Here is a 17,105-nt window from a genome sequence, read left to right as displayed (position 1 = left end):
CGAGATCATATTCTTGAACAACATCCTTTTTCAGACACAACCAGAACTAGCAGTTGAATACACTGCTTGCACTATACTTCTGATGTTCTCTGCAGTCTAATTTTGGAGTAAGAAATTATCTAGATTAAATTGTTGTGAAAAATCCACTTCACATCACTTGACGGTGCCAAAGATATTGGTAAGCAGAAACTCCCTCGAAAAGTTAAAACATTCTACCTGCCTTGTGCTGACTATTTTTATAGGACAGACTGCCTTTGGTGTCAAAATGCACAGCTGACAAAATGCAGAGTTGCATGTACAAAAAGGTGCAGTTAAATAGTTGAGATGTGACCGTGACTGTAGAAAACCTGTTCCTGTCACACTCAGATCATCATTGTAAACCACAGGCCTCAATAACAGCAACACACGTACCCATCCAACACATGGTGTTCTTACATAAGAACTGCTGGTGCACATCGATTTGATAGATTAAAAATATTCCAGGTAGATCTCTTAGTATACATGTAGGCCACAAAACGAGTCCATTATCAACTTGCTGCTCTTCTTATGGTTAAAGGGACAAAGTTGGCCATTTTTTCTTTAATTTTGTTTGATACGAGATACTGTTTATATTATTTGACACGTTGAAAGATAATGAATGGGTGACCATTTGTGTATTCGTCCTAGGTTTTAGACAAGATACATGAAACTATCGCGAAAATGAATTAATGGTCATGATCATTAATTCATTTTTCGCAATAGTTTTATTTGTCTAAAACCGAGGTTGAATATATGCATGGTGACCCATTCATTCAGTATTTTGCAACATGTCAAATAACATAAGTAGTATCTCGTATCAACAAAATTCATCAAAAATGGCCGACTTTATCCCTTTAAGGTTTGAAGACAAATTCATGTGCTACATCTAAATGTCTCATACAATTGCACTTTGCCACCTTTTATTGCATTTATATGTATACAAATTATAATGATTTTACACACAACCTCAGGAAAATTTTAAAGTGAAATGTAGGACATACGAATACACAAACATGTATTTGCATAAAATCACCTGCTGTCAATCATTAACAGAAGGTCAACAAAGTTGGTAATATTTTGTGACTTTTCTACAGCTTATCTATATACCAGTGTATACCTGTTTGCATATAATATGCATATGTACTGATATGCAAAGGCAGTTCAAAGGTTGTAGGTCATTCCATGGCTGAAGACAGTACAAGCTGAATAATAATAAGCAAACTCAATAATGTAAATCATCACACCACACATCCTCTCAAAACCCATCACCTGAAAACTTCGAAGTATTGAAAGCATCACTGAAAACCATTCTCAAACAATCTATACATACTCTGAAAAGCTCACTGTTATTCGTTTTTAATGTTGGCTACACTTTCTTGTTCTACTCTAAATAGTATGTTGAGATACACATTGAACGGTTGACTCCGGTAACCTGTACATGTGTAGACTGCATTGTTATTGTTGACAATTGAATTCTGGGTCTGGACTAGAATTCAAATGTAAACAATATCAGTACATCTTACAAATAAAAATTTCATGTTGACTGGGTAAATAGTTGCTGTTTTGACATGGTTTTTGGAGTAGAATAAGAACTTGCTATGGTAGGAAAAAAAAAAAGAAAAAGAAAAATCATCAAAAGTTTTAGCTATTGGCCCTTTGACATATTGAAAAGTATATCCTTCAATGTATTGTACTGACTTTACAATTGGTCTATCTTGATTTCTGAAGAATAAATCTTCCATATTATATATTATAGCCCAAATATGGGACTATGTGCCCGAGGGCAGGTGACCATTTGCCCGACCTAAGGAGGGCAAATGGTCTCCTGCCCGAGGGTACATAGTCCCATGTTTGGGCTATAATGTTTTTATTACATGCCTCTCTTACTTAGTTTGTACCACAAATATTTACGTTTATTGGCAAATTATAGTCAAATGCTTTATTTTCATTTTAGACGAAAAACGGTTAAAAATAGAACAATTTTCATCATTGAATGGCGCACTGATATATTTAAACTACTGTTGTGCGGTTTATCAATATTTTTATGCGAAATTTTCCAAAACCGGATTTTTCGTGCAAAACACGGAATTTCAAGACTTTCTCATCCAAAAGTTTTCAAGTTGAAAAAGTTCCGGTTCACTTTCAGTCCAGTGATGACTATGCGGCCCGCGACGTCATCGCGCGAGTTACCATTGAATCCTATGGAGCGCACGACGTTCGATATACGAGGCATGTAATAATAAACAGTATTAAAAAACTTATGCCTAGTACAAATGAACAGCATGGCTGTATAAAAATATTCATTTCAAATTGTATGTACTTTATCTGTTTATTCAAAATGTTCTCCACTGTTCAAGGTGATAATAGTCATTGTTGAGAATGTCATGAAACACTGCATATGTTGACACTTGGTACACATTTATGTGATGTTTAGAAGAGGTTTTGATAGACGTATCCATCACTAACAGAACATGAAACAAATTAGAGTCATAAACTGAATACAAGGTAAGGGTTATCAGATCCTACATACAGAACACAGGTATTTCTACAAAGTAAATGATACACCACCTTAAAACCACAAACGTAAAAAGTGCAAGCACCAAATGTTACGAAAAACGTGAGGCATCCTAGTGGGTTTTTCAGTCCCATTGGATATTTTCACAATGTTTCACAGAGTTGTGGTACATTGATGATCTTTAAGTCTCTTCTAGGCCATTCCCACTTTCCCTGATGTAACATGGCCTTGCATTTCTTGAAATGTGATGGTGACATTCAACAAAGGACAGACAGAATGACCTATCAAACAGTGGTCTATCTTTCATTCTGTTTCTGACGAGTCAACTAAAGGCACAGAGATGTGACTAATAACAATATCAATGTCCTTTGTATTTCGTGCGTGTTTCTATTATGGTATCTTAATTGGAATATTTTGGTACATTTGGTAATTTTTGACGACGAAAAACAGATTATATGTTCGTTCACACACACACACACACACACACACACACACACACACACACACACACACACACGAAAAACAGATTATATGTTCGTTCACACACACACACACACACACACACACACACACACACACATATCCCACACAAAGTGTGGAGTCTTCACAGTGCAAAACGATGCCTGTTTGGTGTGGAATTTTATTATAAAATTATAAAATTTGATGGCGAGTTGAAATCAGAACTTGAACATTACTCAGAATTTCATGCAATGACACATATCATGTAGCAATCATCAGATGAATAGTTCTACAGATTTTTATTTAAACTTTTGCAGTTGTTTATCTTTTTGCTGTTTAGCAGTGTTCTTCTGCACGTGCTTGCATCCATTTAACATGTTGTTACCACACATGCTTTTATGAGGAAGATAGCTCCATTGTTGGAAACTGGGAGTGGTAGTTTGATGGGCAATATCTGTTTTGAGCAGTTCTTTTGGAAAGTGCGTCTCCATGAGATGGGGGAATGTTTTTCGGATTTTGTCACACCACTTTTATTGACGGGTTGATTAAAGCAGATTTTGTTTCGTTGTCTCTTTCTTCAATCCTGTACTAGTATTTCCCAATGTCATATCCACTGGCCTTGAAGGCACTATAAAATACATGCAGTTGCACTTCATTGAATATCTGCTCATCACTAGTAACAGTGGATATGCATTTGCTTAGTATTGATTTTCAAAGGAGTTTTGACCATCGCACGAGGTTGAAATGTTTGCGAACTGGTTTGTCATTTGGCTTTCTACATGGAGAGTATACAGGCAATCTTTCTTTTCGGATAGATTCAGTGTCAAAGCCAAGTAGTTGACTATCTTCAACTTCATCTGAATTGTTAGTTTCAGTCCAATGTTGCAGAAAACTTAATGATCGCTGCCTTGTTGTCTGAGATGTTTTTGAAGATAGCTAGGCTGTTGTCTCCATAGAGACTATAACTTTGATTTCTGTGCACACATGTTCAGGGGTCGCGAGTTACCAGTTTGCATTTTTCTGCTCAATCATAAATCCCCATTGTGATGTCAAACTATATTGTCTTGGTTTGTCCACGCTAGATCTCTGTAGAACAGACGTGATTTCTGACATTCAGTATGACATTGATATTCTGATCCACTATTACAGTGAGCTGTTTTGCAAAACAAGAGACTTTCGTGGAATTTCTTCCTTGGTGATGAGTCAAAATTAAGAAATGTTTAATAAGATGAATTAGGATTTGTTTTCTCTGGTATGGCCTTGAACCAATTTATCACCTGCAGTACGATATAAAAACTATAACTGTAAACTTGTAATATGATAGGTTCCCCAATGTTGTGTAGGGTGGAATATATATTGTATAAACTTGTAATGAAAAATCATACAAGTGCATCTCATTGTCTCTGCACTGCAACATTTTGGGGGCTTGAAAAAAATGAGCCTACAAGGGTCAATTTTTCAAGCCCCCAAAAATTGGCAGTGTAGAAACAGTCAGAGCTAGTTGTGTGATTTTCTTATTAGTTTGTACTCTCTCTCTCTCTCTCTCTCTCTCTCTCTCTCTCGTATGTATGTATGTATGTATGTATGTATGTTATGTATGTTATGTATGTTATGTATGTATGTATGTATGTATATATATGTATGTAAATGTATGTATAATCCTCCTATTTTTCCGAACCAAAATTAATTCTAAGAATGTTGTGTCACCCTGTATCACAATACTTCCTTTTTTTCAAAATCAGGATTAAATATACCCATGTATGCGTCCACTGAGTTACAGCTGAAGGAAAGCATGTATGTCCAATTTTGTATGCAGATATTTTGTATCCACTGTACACTAATTTTCTAAGTGGACTAGCTGCTTTACTATTTGTTTTTCTTCTGACTACTTCCATAGTACCATCTGGCCAGGGTTGCAGGTTTGACACCCATCTCATATGCTATTACAGTAACATAATTTTGTAGAGTATTCTGTGAATTAGAAAGATATGCACATGACTTTGAAAAAAAATTACTGGCATGTAAATTTTTGAGTTTTGTAATGTATAGTTAAGATTTTTGATACGTTTGAAAATGTTGAAATGAGCTGAAAAGGAAGTGTGTTTCCTGTTCGATGATATGAATTACCCTGGAAGCTCGGAAAGACTAAAATGACACTCAAACTTTGATAGGATGCTGTCTTTAGGGCCATGGGTAATTAAAACATGCGCATGGTAAACAAAACCTAGTGTGTTTGGCCTCAACCCCCTCCCCTAAACGAAAGTTTGGAAGTGCGAAAATCCAACCAAGCCTCATTCTGTATCTGAACACCAACAATCTGTAATAACGTTGCTATGAAATCACGCATATGCTACTGAACCCCCTCTAAAAATCAATCTCTGTTCAGCGCCAACTCAACAATGACGCAACCAATAGAATGAAATGAAACAGTGTATCCAAAATGATTGTTATGTTATTTTACTCGTGCACTGATTCACATGTATGTCAAAAGAATGCTGGTGTGGCGCCGGTGCCGTACTGGCCTGGTACATGCCAAACAATATAGAGCGATATTTTGCGATACATAAAAAGGTGTAGAGAGATATTGCGATGAGAAAACTTGTAGTGTGATTTTTGCACACAGTAATCGAAATACAGCCAAACCCCCTCCCCCTAAACACAGAAGTTACATTTACCATGCACATGTTTTCATTATTCACCACCCCTTAACTTAGTAATAACAGTTAAGAACATGAAAACCTACAGCCATTCCTAGAAGCAAACGTTGTTACAATAAATTTTCCACAAAATTGTCATGTGTGGAGGTGCCTACAGTGTAAAGGTGCTCAGCACTGATTAGTTTTTCCTACCACAAAATTAGAGAATTTATTGAGACTTTAGCAGTGGATCTGTTTTTCATAATCACTGACCTTTTTCACAAGTTCATTGTCCATTTGTAAGGGAACATAGAGCCCGACATTCCTGTCATATTACATAATTGCATCAATTTTCAACCAAATGGTGTGTCTGCTTAACAAACACAACCCAAATAATAACATTTTTCCAAGGGTTTTTCAGTTTTCGTTTATTATCAAAAGTAAAAGTCAGGGTCCTAGTCCTTGCACACTTTTGCCTCCAATGTATTAATATTTAAAATTCAAAATGGCTGGTGTTTTCTGTGTGAACTCTTTGGGAACAGTTATATTTGTAATAAATAAGAAAAAAGAAGATGATCAGGAGTAAACTTTTCAACTTAATCTGTAGACTAGCAATGAATTGGAAAAAAATGTTGAAAGTCTGAAAAATCTATCCCTGAGGCACAATGTTGCCTGTTTTATCAAATACATTGATATTGCTACCTGAATCAGCCTATACTGCATACCGTACAGAGGATGAATATGTAACTCACACTGAATCCATACTTTTCCCATCGCTTGGCAGATGTGATGGCGGGACTTTCTTCACATATTTTCACATGTCCTTCCTTCTGTAAACGCTTAACCTGGGCAAAGTAAAGACTATCTTCAAATTTGACCAAAACACTATGATGAATAGGGTTTTCAGCTGTACTGTTTTTATCATTTCTTTGGATCATGTATTTAATCACAGTAGCCATGATTAATGACAAAGATATCCATTTCACACAAACAGCGTTGCCATTTCAGAGTTCCATGATGTGACCTAAGCTGCCCTATGACAGTCTCACTACTGACGGCCTACATGTGATGTTGTTCCTGGTGTCATCTATCATGTACTGTGATTTGTGAAGCAAACTCAGGGACACAATTAATCCACATTGTTGGTAGTTAGAGTTGCTGGTTTTGATTCAGTTTCTATCTAAGGAAAACACACAGGAAAACGTGTACCTGCGCTCCAAAAAGCTTCGTTGATATAGTGATATCAGATGAAAGAATCTACTTCAGACAGAAATTGACACTTAGGGGGCACAAATGTGCCCCTTCTGAGGTAGATGTCAGACAGAATGCCATTATTTCTTTTAACAGTTGAAAGCTTGGAAAACTTTATGACATTTGAAAGTCACACGTGATATGTACAGCTATCATCACATGGTGTTGATATACCTGATTTGTCATGGCATTTCTTACAGCTTGTCAATGAAAATTTCATCAAGTCTGTACTTTAAGCAGAGCTTCCGTTAGGATTTTCAAACCTGCCTGAGGCTATACGCAAATGGTTTTTCATTTGCGTAAAATGTATCAAAGATACGTACAACATGTGAGTACCTATAAAGTATAAGCTGTATATGCAATATCGAAAACTGGTTCAAAAGTCAATGAATAAAGTGTTCAATAAACATCAGCAGTGACAATATCTTTTTGTTTGTTCTGTTTTCTGTAAACGGTATTCATTTCTTTACTTTTTCTGTCTACTACTTCCGATGATGTCTTAGTTTGCTGCCTCAACTCCATCATCGTTGCTCTGAAGTCAAATTCGCAAAGTCTTCAGCTTTCCATGGTTATCACCGTCAGATCATTTATGACATATATCTTCACTCAGATAACTACATTTCAATGTTTTAATCCTGTTTTGGGTACTGAACCAACGTTCACATGGGACAGATGAGACTGAAATCACGGCTGCAATTATGGGTGACTTTGTCGCCATGGAAACATGGAAACATCACTGCTGCTCGGTGGCTGGCTAGAGTTGCTGGTTTGCTTGCTTGACGTCTTTTCTACTCCCACTTTTTTTGATGGGGCAAAGAAACTGTTGATAGTTTTACATTTTGACATATTTTGGAAGTACTGACTAAACAGTAAACAGCAATAGGAAAAACTACTGGACCACCCTGCCTGATCAAAAGTGTACATGTGTACGCATTGTGCGCAATGGAAAAAGGAACATTTTTGAAATAATGATGAACTCTATTGAACATGTTACATTTTTTATTGGTACAGCCTTGATGGAAACAATTGACGCGACGTGATTTACAGGATGTAGGACAAAAAGTTGCAAAATCATGAATATTTTGTATCAGCAAACATTTTATTTTTAGTCCTGGATAAACTACGCATTGGAGGGAAATCACGTGTGCTCATGTCTCTGTTATGGAGACTGCGCTTTTTTTCAATGTGTATCGGATTACGCAGACATCATTTTACTTTGCAATTATGCGTGAAATACGCAGGATTTTGCGTTAACAGAAGCTCTGCTATAGGAATGCGAAATTTAAGTCAAATGTCTGTGTTTCAATGTATTACAATATACTGTGATTCATTTGTCAAAACTTACCAGTTCATAGTCTTCCATGAGTGGATAATCAGGAAAACCCCCTAACTTCTCAAACATTTGTCTGGTTAGGAAAATACCTTGGTCCCCATATGGTAATTCTACAGGAAACATTGCAGAACAGCAATCAAATCAGCTTTTTGCTTCTTAATTTTTGTTTCACTCCATATTAGTAGCCATTTAGGAGATATGACAAAACATTAATTCAGGCATTGCTGGGCAAAATAAGTAAGTTCTGAACTCAACCAACATGACACTTTGAAAAAATTTGACATGGGGAAGCACGACAACATTGGACAAAGAATCTTTCATGTTGGCAACAAATCTTATGGCTTACATTTTTTAGTGAATACTACAGCATTGTTTGAAAATCATAGGATTACTTACCATATTTTGTTGCTCTTTTTCTTGCTGTCCACCTTATCATCCTTAAAATATAGTGTAAGTACAATGAACAGCTGAAGAGAAAACATGTCAAATTTGTGCAAATAATATTAGTACTTTAATGTGATAAATTATTTTGTATCTGTGTAGGTGTTTCTATCTGTGTCAGAGGTAACGTTAATCTAGGCAGACACTTCCGGTAATAGTGAGGTTATTTTTTTTTTTTTTCTCTATTTGTAAATGCAAATGTTGGAACTGTTCTTGGTAGCTGCACTAATGTTTGTAAAAAACCTTCACCAAAGTCAGTCACAGTACAATATAAAAGTGACAAATTCTATTGGGAGAAGTGTATCTAACATTACAGATCTACAACATACGCTAAAAATAACACTTGAAATGATTTTTCTCTGCTGAATTTGTATGGCTAGTTGAAGCTGAGGAAAAGAAACATGTCTCTCAAATTAATATTTTCATGTTACACAAATACACACTTGTTCTCTCTGGAACGACTGGAAAAGCTATTTTAATCACAGCATACTCACTACCAATAAAGAAAGTAGTTTGAAAAAATCTATGGTCCATACACAAGATGCATTCAAGCTGATAACAGTGTTGTGAGTAAGCTGTAGAGATATTTGCATGATCAATAGAGTTGATCGCTACTTCAGGTTTGTCACTAAATATAGCAGCACGTGTGCGACATCAGACAACGTTGCCTAAAATTTGGATAAATTTTGTGGTTGCATGTGCTTGTGGTCTGAGTCAAAAATTCATACGAATTAGGTGACTTTTGGTAGCCACTGCAACACTAGCAGGTTTTATTTTCTTCGTTTATGCAGAAATGTGGACAAATATTTATGCATATTAATGAGAGAAAAAATGCGGTCATTTGCAATCAGCGCTATTGAAGTCACCAGTATAACCAATGCCACTTAAATTTACATACTAGGTATTTGCTCTTACTTATCCGAGTAGAGTTTATCAAAATCCAGTGCGTAAGCCCCAGCAGATACACCTGGTGTACCAAGGACAAGCAAAATCTCTTCAAAAAATCTCTCTGGTACAAGCGTATCAGCATGAAGAAACAACAAGACGTCTCCTGAACTGTGACTGAATCCAGCATTCTGTTGCTTGCCTCTACCTGTCAAACATGATCAAATACACTTTAAGCCATTAATATTGGAAAGCTAGAGAGAGGCAGTTTATTTGGGAGACAGTATCTTCAAGTGACTTAATATTAGCAAGTGATGAAAACAGGTGTTGAAAATTCAAACACACTCCATTATCATGGATTAATTTGTCAACTTTCTCATTGGCAATGTATAAAAAGTGTTTGGTATGCATAATATATTAAGTAAGTTGTCAAAAGATTACATAGCATTGAGTTTAATTTGTTTTGTCCAAATTTGGAGAAAAGAAGCAATAAACATTTATAACTATCGTTTGTCTGTCATCATCCACTTTTGTCATTTTACATTTGATTTTACAAAGACTGGAAAACCTGAAAGAGCTGCATGGAAATTGAAATTGGAATAGCAATGATTCATTCTGTGTTATTAAGAATAGCTACATCAGGGATCAGAGCATGTCTGTACTGCTGTGTGTTTCTATATGTACACTTTGTCCATGAGAGGTGGGCAATGCATGGTAATTTATGCTGGTATTTGTATCTGTCTCTTCAGTGCAGTGTTTGAACATGCAGCGCATGAAAATCACAATGTCAATAAACCTAATTAAAATTAATGTCAGGCTAGCTTTTCACAAAGATTGCAGAACATATCACTCATTCCTAGTTTGCATTACAATGGTATATAACGTATATAATGTATGGTATATAACATGTGAAATAAATTGCAAAATTGTTGTCAGAGAAATAAATATGCTGTTCATTTAATTCATGTGCCTGAATAGCCTGCCAAAGCTTTTGTAAATCAATACATGTACATATAAAATACAGTGCAAACTGCTAAAGAAAACTTAATTCATTTCAGGTATATGTATTTTGAGGCAGTATAAATTACAAATGTTAGCAAACTTTAATGGTATTATAATTGCTATCTAAAAAGAACAACAACAACGATAGCCATAACAACAACAACTACAACAATAATGATACTAGTCATTGTTGTTGTTGTTGTTGTTGATTTCCTTACCTCGAGAACTTCTTACTACTTTAATTGGACACTTAGTCTCTGACTTTGCTATTTCTTCCACTTTTTCAAATGTTCCATCTTCACTACCTCCATCACACACTATTATCTCCATGAACTGAGGCCAGCTGCAACGCTGTCAGAAAACATACACAGAAGGTAAAAATACAGTGTCTCTTCATCTTTGATTATCAATGTGCGGTTGTAAGATACAGTTGAATTTCATCAAGGCTAGAAAGTTTTCAACAACATAATTTTGTTGGGGCAACATATGTTTATGTCTCAAAACAGACCAGCCAAACAACATTGCTCAGTATTATATCCTGGTACATACTTGAAAGCAGACAACTACAGCAGATGATTTCGCCAATCACCCAGACCAAGGCAGCTACAACTTTCACTATATGTACTGTAAAAAAAATTCTGACATGAGACACACCTTTATCAATGTTGCTATGGCATTCTGGATTTCATCAACCCCGTTTAGAACAGGAATGACGACACTGAGTCTTGGAGATTTTATCTGTTGTACGGATATTCCCATGAATTCCTCAACCACTGGTAGGTCATCAATTGTATCCTGGAAACACCATTTAAAGACATAAGAGTTGCCACATAAATGCAAAACTGACATTAGGAAACCAATGACATACAGAATATCAAGAATGTATAATGTAGTTTTGTTATTCTGTGGCGTTCTATAGTCTGTCTTTGGAATGATAGCAATAGTACACAACATGACAATATCTCAGCTTTTTCTGTGAAAACCATGAACTATTTGTTCACCAAAGCCACTGTAAGTTTTCCAAAGTTTTCTCTGTGAAACATTTAGATAACCTACCACATCTTGTAGAACTTTAGAGAGATGGCACACTGAAATCCCTACTGACTTGGCTCTTTCTTCTTGTTGCTCTCTCACTTTTTCTGTCCCCCAGTCTATACCCTGCAGTAAATTTTCTAAAAAATTACAAGGGAAACAATTTTGTTCAGATACCCTTTTCTGATTAAATGTTTCATTTGTCTATTAAGAGGATACTTTTTATCAACCCTATGGAAAGTTTTCACTGGAGTAAGTAATGATATACACTGTGAATTATTTGCATTCATAAACAATGGCACCTGACAAAATCAGAATATTGCTGTCTGTTTTTGCTAAGTATAAAAATTGTAGAACTTGAAATTAAGAAAAAGTTTTGAACAGCCATAATTATGAGACAAAATATACGGAACATCCTGATACAGAATTCAAACAAACAAATTGGAAAATGAAGATTGATGATGTAATACCTAATTTTGATGAATTTATTTGGTTAAGTCCGATTAAATAATAGCCTCCATCCAAAGCAGGACCCAGCAGTAAGTTATCCTTGGTGGCGCTGTCTTGAAGAGTGGTGAATGCTTCCCGGAGAAGATCTCTATTAATCCCTGGAATGTCACTTCCAATCTGAAAGAGGGAAATAAAGTACCGTACAAGTGACATGTAAAAACATGTCAAAATATGAATAAAATAATTGACATGGCCCAGCCTGAAAAGCAGGCAATAGTGACCATTTGAAGATCAACATTTTATGGCCTTCATTTCAAACTCATGTTTCTTGAAAAAAAAGTTTGCATTTGTATCTTTCTTCTACGCACAACCTCAATATGAAGTAGTTTTACGACTACATTTCATGAGAACCTTTTAGGAATGAAAAGGTCAACAACCAATTTGTATGTGGTACTACTGTACAAAGGTATAGAATTTAGACCCCTTTATGATGCCACTCTGTCAAAGGCAGGGAAAGACATTCAGACTCTAAAATTTGTATAATAATTTAATGATTTACTGTCAGTGTTGAGTCATTTTGAAGATTGAGGAATAAATGAAATTTATGGGTGATGCTATAAATGACAAGCATCACAGTAATGGTAGGCTTGTATATATTATTGATCATATCATTAGTCTCAAGTGGTTGTGGATCAGATCATAGTTAATGAGAAACAGTGGTGGTCAGGGAGCTTGGAATTGCTCACTCTATACAAGTTGTTGTTTTGTTGTCAATCCCACTGGTTAGGGATGGACCATTTGATATCCTGGGGGAGGGTCTGGAAGATTGATGAGATAGTATTATTTTTATTTCCCACTCTCCCACCTTTTTTGGTCAAGCATTCTCTGGCTGATTTTTTTCCCCGTTTACATTTGCTGGGAATCTTTATTTTTTCAAAAATCTTCCAGACCCCCCCCCCCCAAGGATATCAATCGTTCACTCCTTAGTGAAAATATTTGTTTGCAGAGTTAGTTAACTTTTGTTTGCTTACTCACAGTCCAGGAACATTTACATGAACAGTAAAAACTGAAAACAGAGCACTTGCAATATTTACATGAATAGTAAAAACTGAAAACAGGACACTTACAATCAGAACATTTTCAGCACCTTGTTGAAATGAATTCCTAAATGCACTTGACATTTTATCACCCAGGTTACCAGGTTGTTGTTCATTCCATATGCATTTCAATGAAGTTTTCCTATCAAACCAGTATTTGATATCCTGTTCATTTCCACCGCAATAATCAATTTCAACACAGATGTCTGGACAATGCTGCTGCACATTAGTGACCACGTCAACCATGTGGTCTGTCTGAAATCAAAAAAAGATGGTCATTATATTTCATTGTTCACAACGAGCAAGTGTGACATCCTTGCTAATTAGCATATAAGGGGTCCAAACTCTTTGTACCGAAAGCAGGTTCCCCCACACAACTTTGTCCCTAAACCACCTTGTCCCATGTGCCAATTCTAACCAAGGACCAACTCATCTCAAAACAACCATGCGTCACACAGTGTACATGTTTTTCCTCCTTATGTTTTTTTTTGTTCTCCTAAAAACCATAAATGGTAGAATTAGAAAAAAAGAATGAAATGTGCCTGTGAAACCGTGTGTACGGGTACTTATATAGCCCTACAAATATTTTACTCATGTGAAAAAAGTCACAACACTCTCCCTACACGTTTGTACTGCTGGTAGCAGCTATGACGGTTGTCTTGCACAGAATTTGTGTTATGTCAGGGCTCCTTTCAAGAGTTTGATCACAGGACAGATAGGTGATGAAATCTGGTGGGCATTGGCGCGTTATTTTCAGCTTTAATGTTGCCAACAGTTTTGGGGTGAAGTGGAGTTGTTTGGAGGCGAAATGGTTTTGGGCCAAAATGACTCTTTGGGCAAAGACATTTTGGTATAGTGTTGTTTGGGAGCAAGGTGGTTTTGGTGCAAATTGTACGGGAAAAGGGGGTGTGGTGCAACTTAGTTTTGATAAGTGTCTGGCAACCAGTTAGGAAAAATGCCGCCGTTGAATGGCAGTGTGCTTCTAGTTGAACGATTTGTGACAATACTACAAATATTTAGAAGAAATTACATTAATTGTAATTAGTGTATGAGGTTATATTGTTTGACCATCTGTTTTGCTCATTTACATGTCATTCTATCAACTTTGTTCAAACAAACACAATTGTAAATTATAATATGGACTCTCTTCTTCAGCAAATAATACGAAAGTCTAAGAGTGAGTACTGTCTGAGTGTGGCCCGGAATTTTGCCCATCGTGCCTGTTTTCATGATTTTAATATTTTGCTCATATTACACATCTGATCAATTTGATTTCAATACTCTTAAATTTGCATCAAAAAAGGAACATTTTTGCCAAGTTTCAAATTCCTAGGGCCAGTAGTACACTTGCAATTTTTGATAATTTTTTACATTAAATTAGCTACTCTGCGCATCACTTATTAATATCTAACTTTGACTTGAACAAACATGCCGCTGAGTCTGCAGTAGACATAGACAGTTGAAGCTATATTCTACAAATATTGCAAGTCAAGCATACAAACGTGTACGACTCACCATGTAGTGTTGAAGTCTGGCTGCACCCGTCTCACCTAGCTCGCCGATAAGACGGGTTTTTGTTAAACCGGGAGTTGGGTACCTTGTGAATAATATGATTCGGTTCTTCTTCGTTTGCAACTTCCATCTGTTCCATGTTTTGCGGCCGCTGAAAAATACTAAAATAGCGACCGTTGTAGCAAATAAAACTAACGACACGCCCACTGGACTTGCAACTGAGATGGGTAGCATCATTACGACGTGGATTATGGACAAGTGTTATGCAACTCACAGACGACAACTGCAGCCTTGGTGCGGTGCCCGTATATATATTAAATACGGTGGACAGAACACAGATACTATGTGGTGAGATCTGTTGTCAAATGCACATTGTTAGTGGTTACGTAGTACACAGGAAAGTCGGAACTGTATGTCCTTGAAAGTATCCTTAGCAAGGGACAGGACAGTAAATATTAGAGTTGATGTGCAGCAGCTCGGAATGTTGCAGTTGGTTGGCTGAGACGCTGCACACCAAGTTGAAACATCAACTGTCGTCCACAGTGAGCCCGCTCTCTCGTCGCAACCGCCACCAGTTGAACAATATCTTCACTCATAGACAGTGGAGCTCCACAGGAGAGTGATCAACTGTTCAGACTTCTGGGTAGGTGTATGCATGCGAGCATATCGCATAGATCCTGAGTCTCGTATGGTGCCAACTGTACAACATGCATGCAGCAATGCAGGAACAAGCCCTGCAGTGCAGAGTGTGACATGCGCAGCAGCAGTCATCATCTAATAATTCTTTCGTTTTCATGGGCCGCTTCATTTGGAACCGACAGCGGACAGATATACGGCGATTCTTTCGTATTCAGTATTTCCCGTTCGTGCACAGGAGCTAAAACGAAAATTCACCAGTCAAAAAGGACTTTAAGTAATTAAGTAAAAAACAACATTCTCAATGTTGTACTACTATTGTATGTTAAGGCATGGCCCACTGTAGGGAACATACCTGAATTAAACAAAATAGTGTTATTTCCATATATATCGTCTACTTGACTGGATTTTAGTCCACTTGTTCGTTTTACTAAATTATTACTGTTAGAATATGAAAAATCTCGACAGACATGGTCACGCAATTAAAATTGCCAGTTTCCCTTAAAAATTTCATACATTAAAAAAGGGATAAAATTTCAACTTCTAAATTAAATATCGTCTTTTTTTCTGGATATTCAGAAACAGTAATTATCTTTAAACAAAAGAGACACCATACCCTAAATAAAAGATTTGAAACATGTAGTCAATATTTAAAAAATGTCCGAGAAATGTACAAAATCGCTGAAATTGTTAAAGTTTTGAGGAAAAATATCATTAAAATTTCATAGATTTAAATCAGTCAGTGGTTGTTACGCAAGCTTTAATGCTATTTTATATCTACTAACAATTTTGTTTGAATAACTTTTGTCTTGAATTGTGGTTTAAATATCTTATAATTTCCCATATGTAATTTTGGTAGGAAAATGTAATCTGTTAGTCACGTGACTTGTTCGAAATCACAAGATTTGCATAAATTTCGTTTCCACATTTTAAGAAATTAATTTGCCAACAGTCAAGTTATTTCGATCTGAACTTAATAATTTATAAGTCTCAGGTCCATGACCTGACATACATGCGCGGGAACCAGCCCTTTCGACTTGCTAAACATAATCATTATTTACATCTACCATTTGCGTTACTGACGGAGAATCAAATCTAATTCCCAAACATGGCGTACAAAATACACGTCTTACTTTCGGGTCTCTCAGAGTCTTTTTCGCTTTATTTGTCATAAAATTAAATATAACTCACATCTGGAGCGGAAAAGATACAACCAACCACACAAACTATTTCTCAAACTTTGCATGGTTGACAAAAAGATTCAGCTGGAAATACAGATTTACAGGACCTGTATATTTTGGCTATATTCCTGATCATGTCAGTATACATATTATGAGTTTTTACAATGGTAGTGCCGTAAAATTGCGAGTAGGTGTGATTTCTAAGTGAAATGGAGTGTTGTGCAGTATAAACATGGATCACAATTACCGGCAGAAAATGTTTCGGTTTCCTTGTTTTCACTATCAGATTTTCACTGTCAGTTGTTCTTTCAAAATTATCTCTTTTCTTGCTTTTATTACTGTGACTGACAGGTTTCTCTTTCGCAAAGTTTGAATAGAAGTATCCTGCCCGTCAAAATGCATAGTTTATTTATTTATTATAATGACTTTAGGTCACAAGACACATTATATCCAACAAAAAATCGATAAAAGTTAACCTCACAGCCCAATGGAACGATCTGTCACTTTGAAAACGGAGTGGAAACAAAGAGGAATAAAAGAAACGCCATAAAAGGCACGACAATATCGGAAAAAGCAGATTGACCATACTAGTGTTATCTATACAAAATTCACCAAAATTCTTCTATCTTAACTTTCATTGCGAAATATTCCAGTTTC

General features: G+C 36.2%; 1 protein-coding gene across 2 annotated transcripts; it reads right to left on the bottom strand.

The window, feature by feature from the left end:
* Positions 1 to 911: 911 nt before the first annotated feature.
* Positions 912 to 15,381, bottom strand: LOC139134759 (uncharacterized). Of its 2 annotated transcripts, none has more exons than XM_070701787.1 (11): positions 14,635 to 15,381; positions 13,150 to 13,374; positions 12,043 to 12,199; positions 11,597 to 11,712; positions 11,195 to 11,335; positions 10,759 to 10,891; positions 9,569 to 9,746; positions 8,609 to 8,679; positions 8,225 to 8,322; positions 6,381 to 6,473; positions 912 to 4,963 (listed from the first exon to the last, which is right to left on the bottom strand). In XM_070701787.1, the coding sequence occupies exons 1-11, from the start codon at positions 14,866 to 14,868 to the stop codon at positions 4,859 to 4,861; spliced, it is 1,551 nt and encodes a 516-aa protein (XP_070557888.1). In that variant the 5' UTR covers positions 14,869 to 15,381; the 3' UTR covers positions 912 to 4,858. The 2 variants fall into 2 exon arrangements, with proteins under 2 accessions (XP_070557888.1, XP_070557889.1); XM_070701788.1 differs by having other exon boundaries at positions 4,723 to 4,963; positions 8,609 to 8,649.
* Between the last annotated feature and the right edge of the window lie 1,724 nt (positions 15,382 to 17,105).

The sequence above is a fragment of the Ptychodera flava genome, chromosome 6, assembly GCF_041260155.1.
Source record: "Ptychodera flava strain L36383 chromosome 6, AS_Pfla_20210202, whole genome shotgun sequence".
Classification (NCBI taxonomy): Eukaryota; Metazoa; Hemichordata; class Enteropneusta; family Ptychoderidae; genus Ptychodera; species Ptychodera flava.
Note: the sequence above shows the minus strand (reverse complement) of the source record. Positions and strands in the feature narration are given on the sequence as shown.

What these genes read in the sequence shown, in the direction of transcription:
- LOC139134759 (XM_070701787.1), bottom strand. Translation starts at nt 14,868, where the DNA reads ATGATGCTACCCATCTCAGTTGCAAGTCCAGTGGGCGTGTCGTTAGTT. An exon ending in AAAAAGAGCAACAAAATATG is followed by an intron (nt 8,323 to 8,608) that starts GTAAGTAATCCT and finishes TGTTTCCTGTAG; the next exon opens with AATTACCATATGGGGACCAA. An exon ending in GGGAAAAGTATGGATTCAGT is followed by an intron (nt 4,964 to 6,380) that starts GTGAGTTACATA and finishes TCTAATTCACAG; the next exon opens with AATACTCTACAAAATTATGT.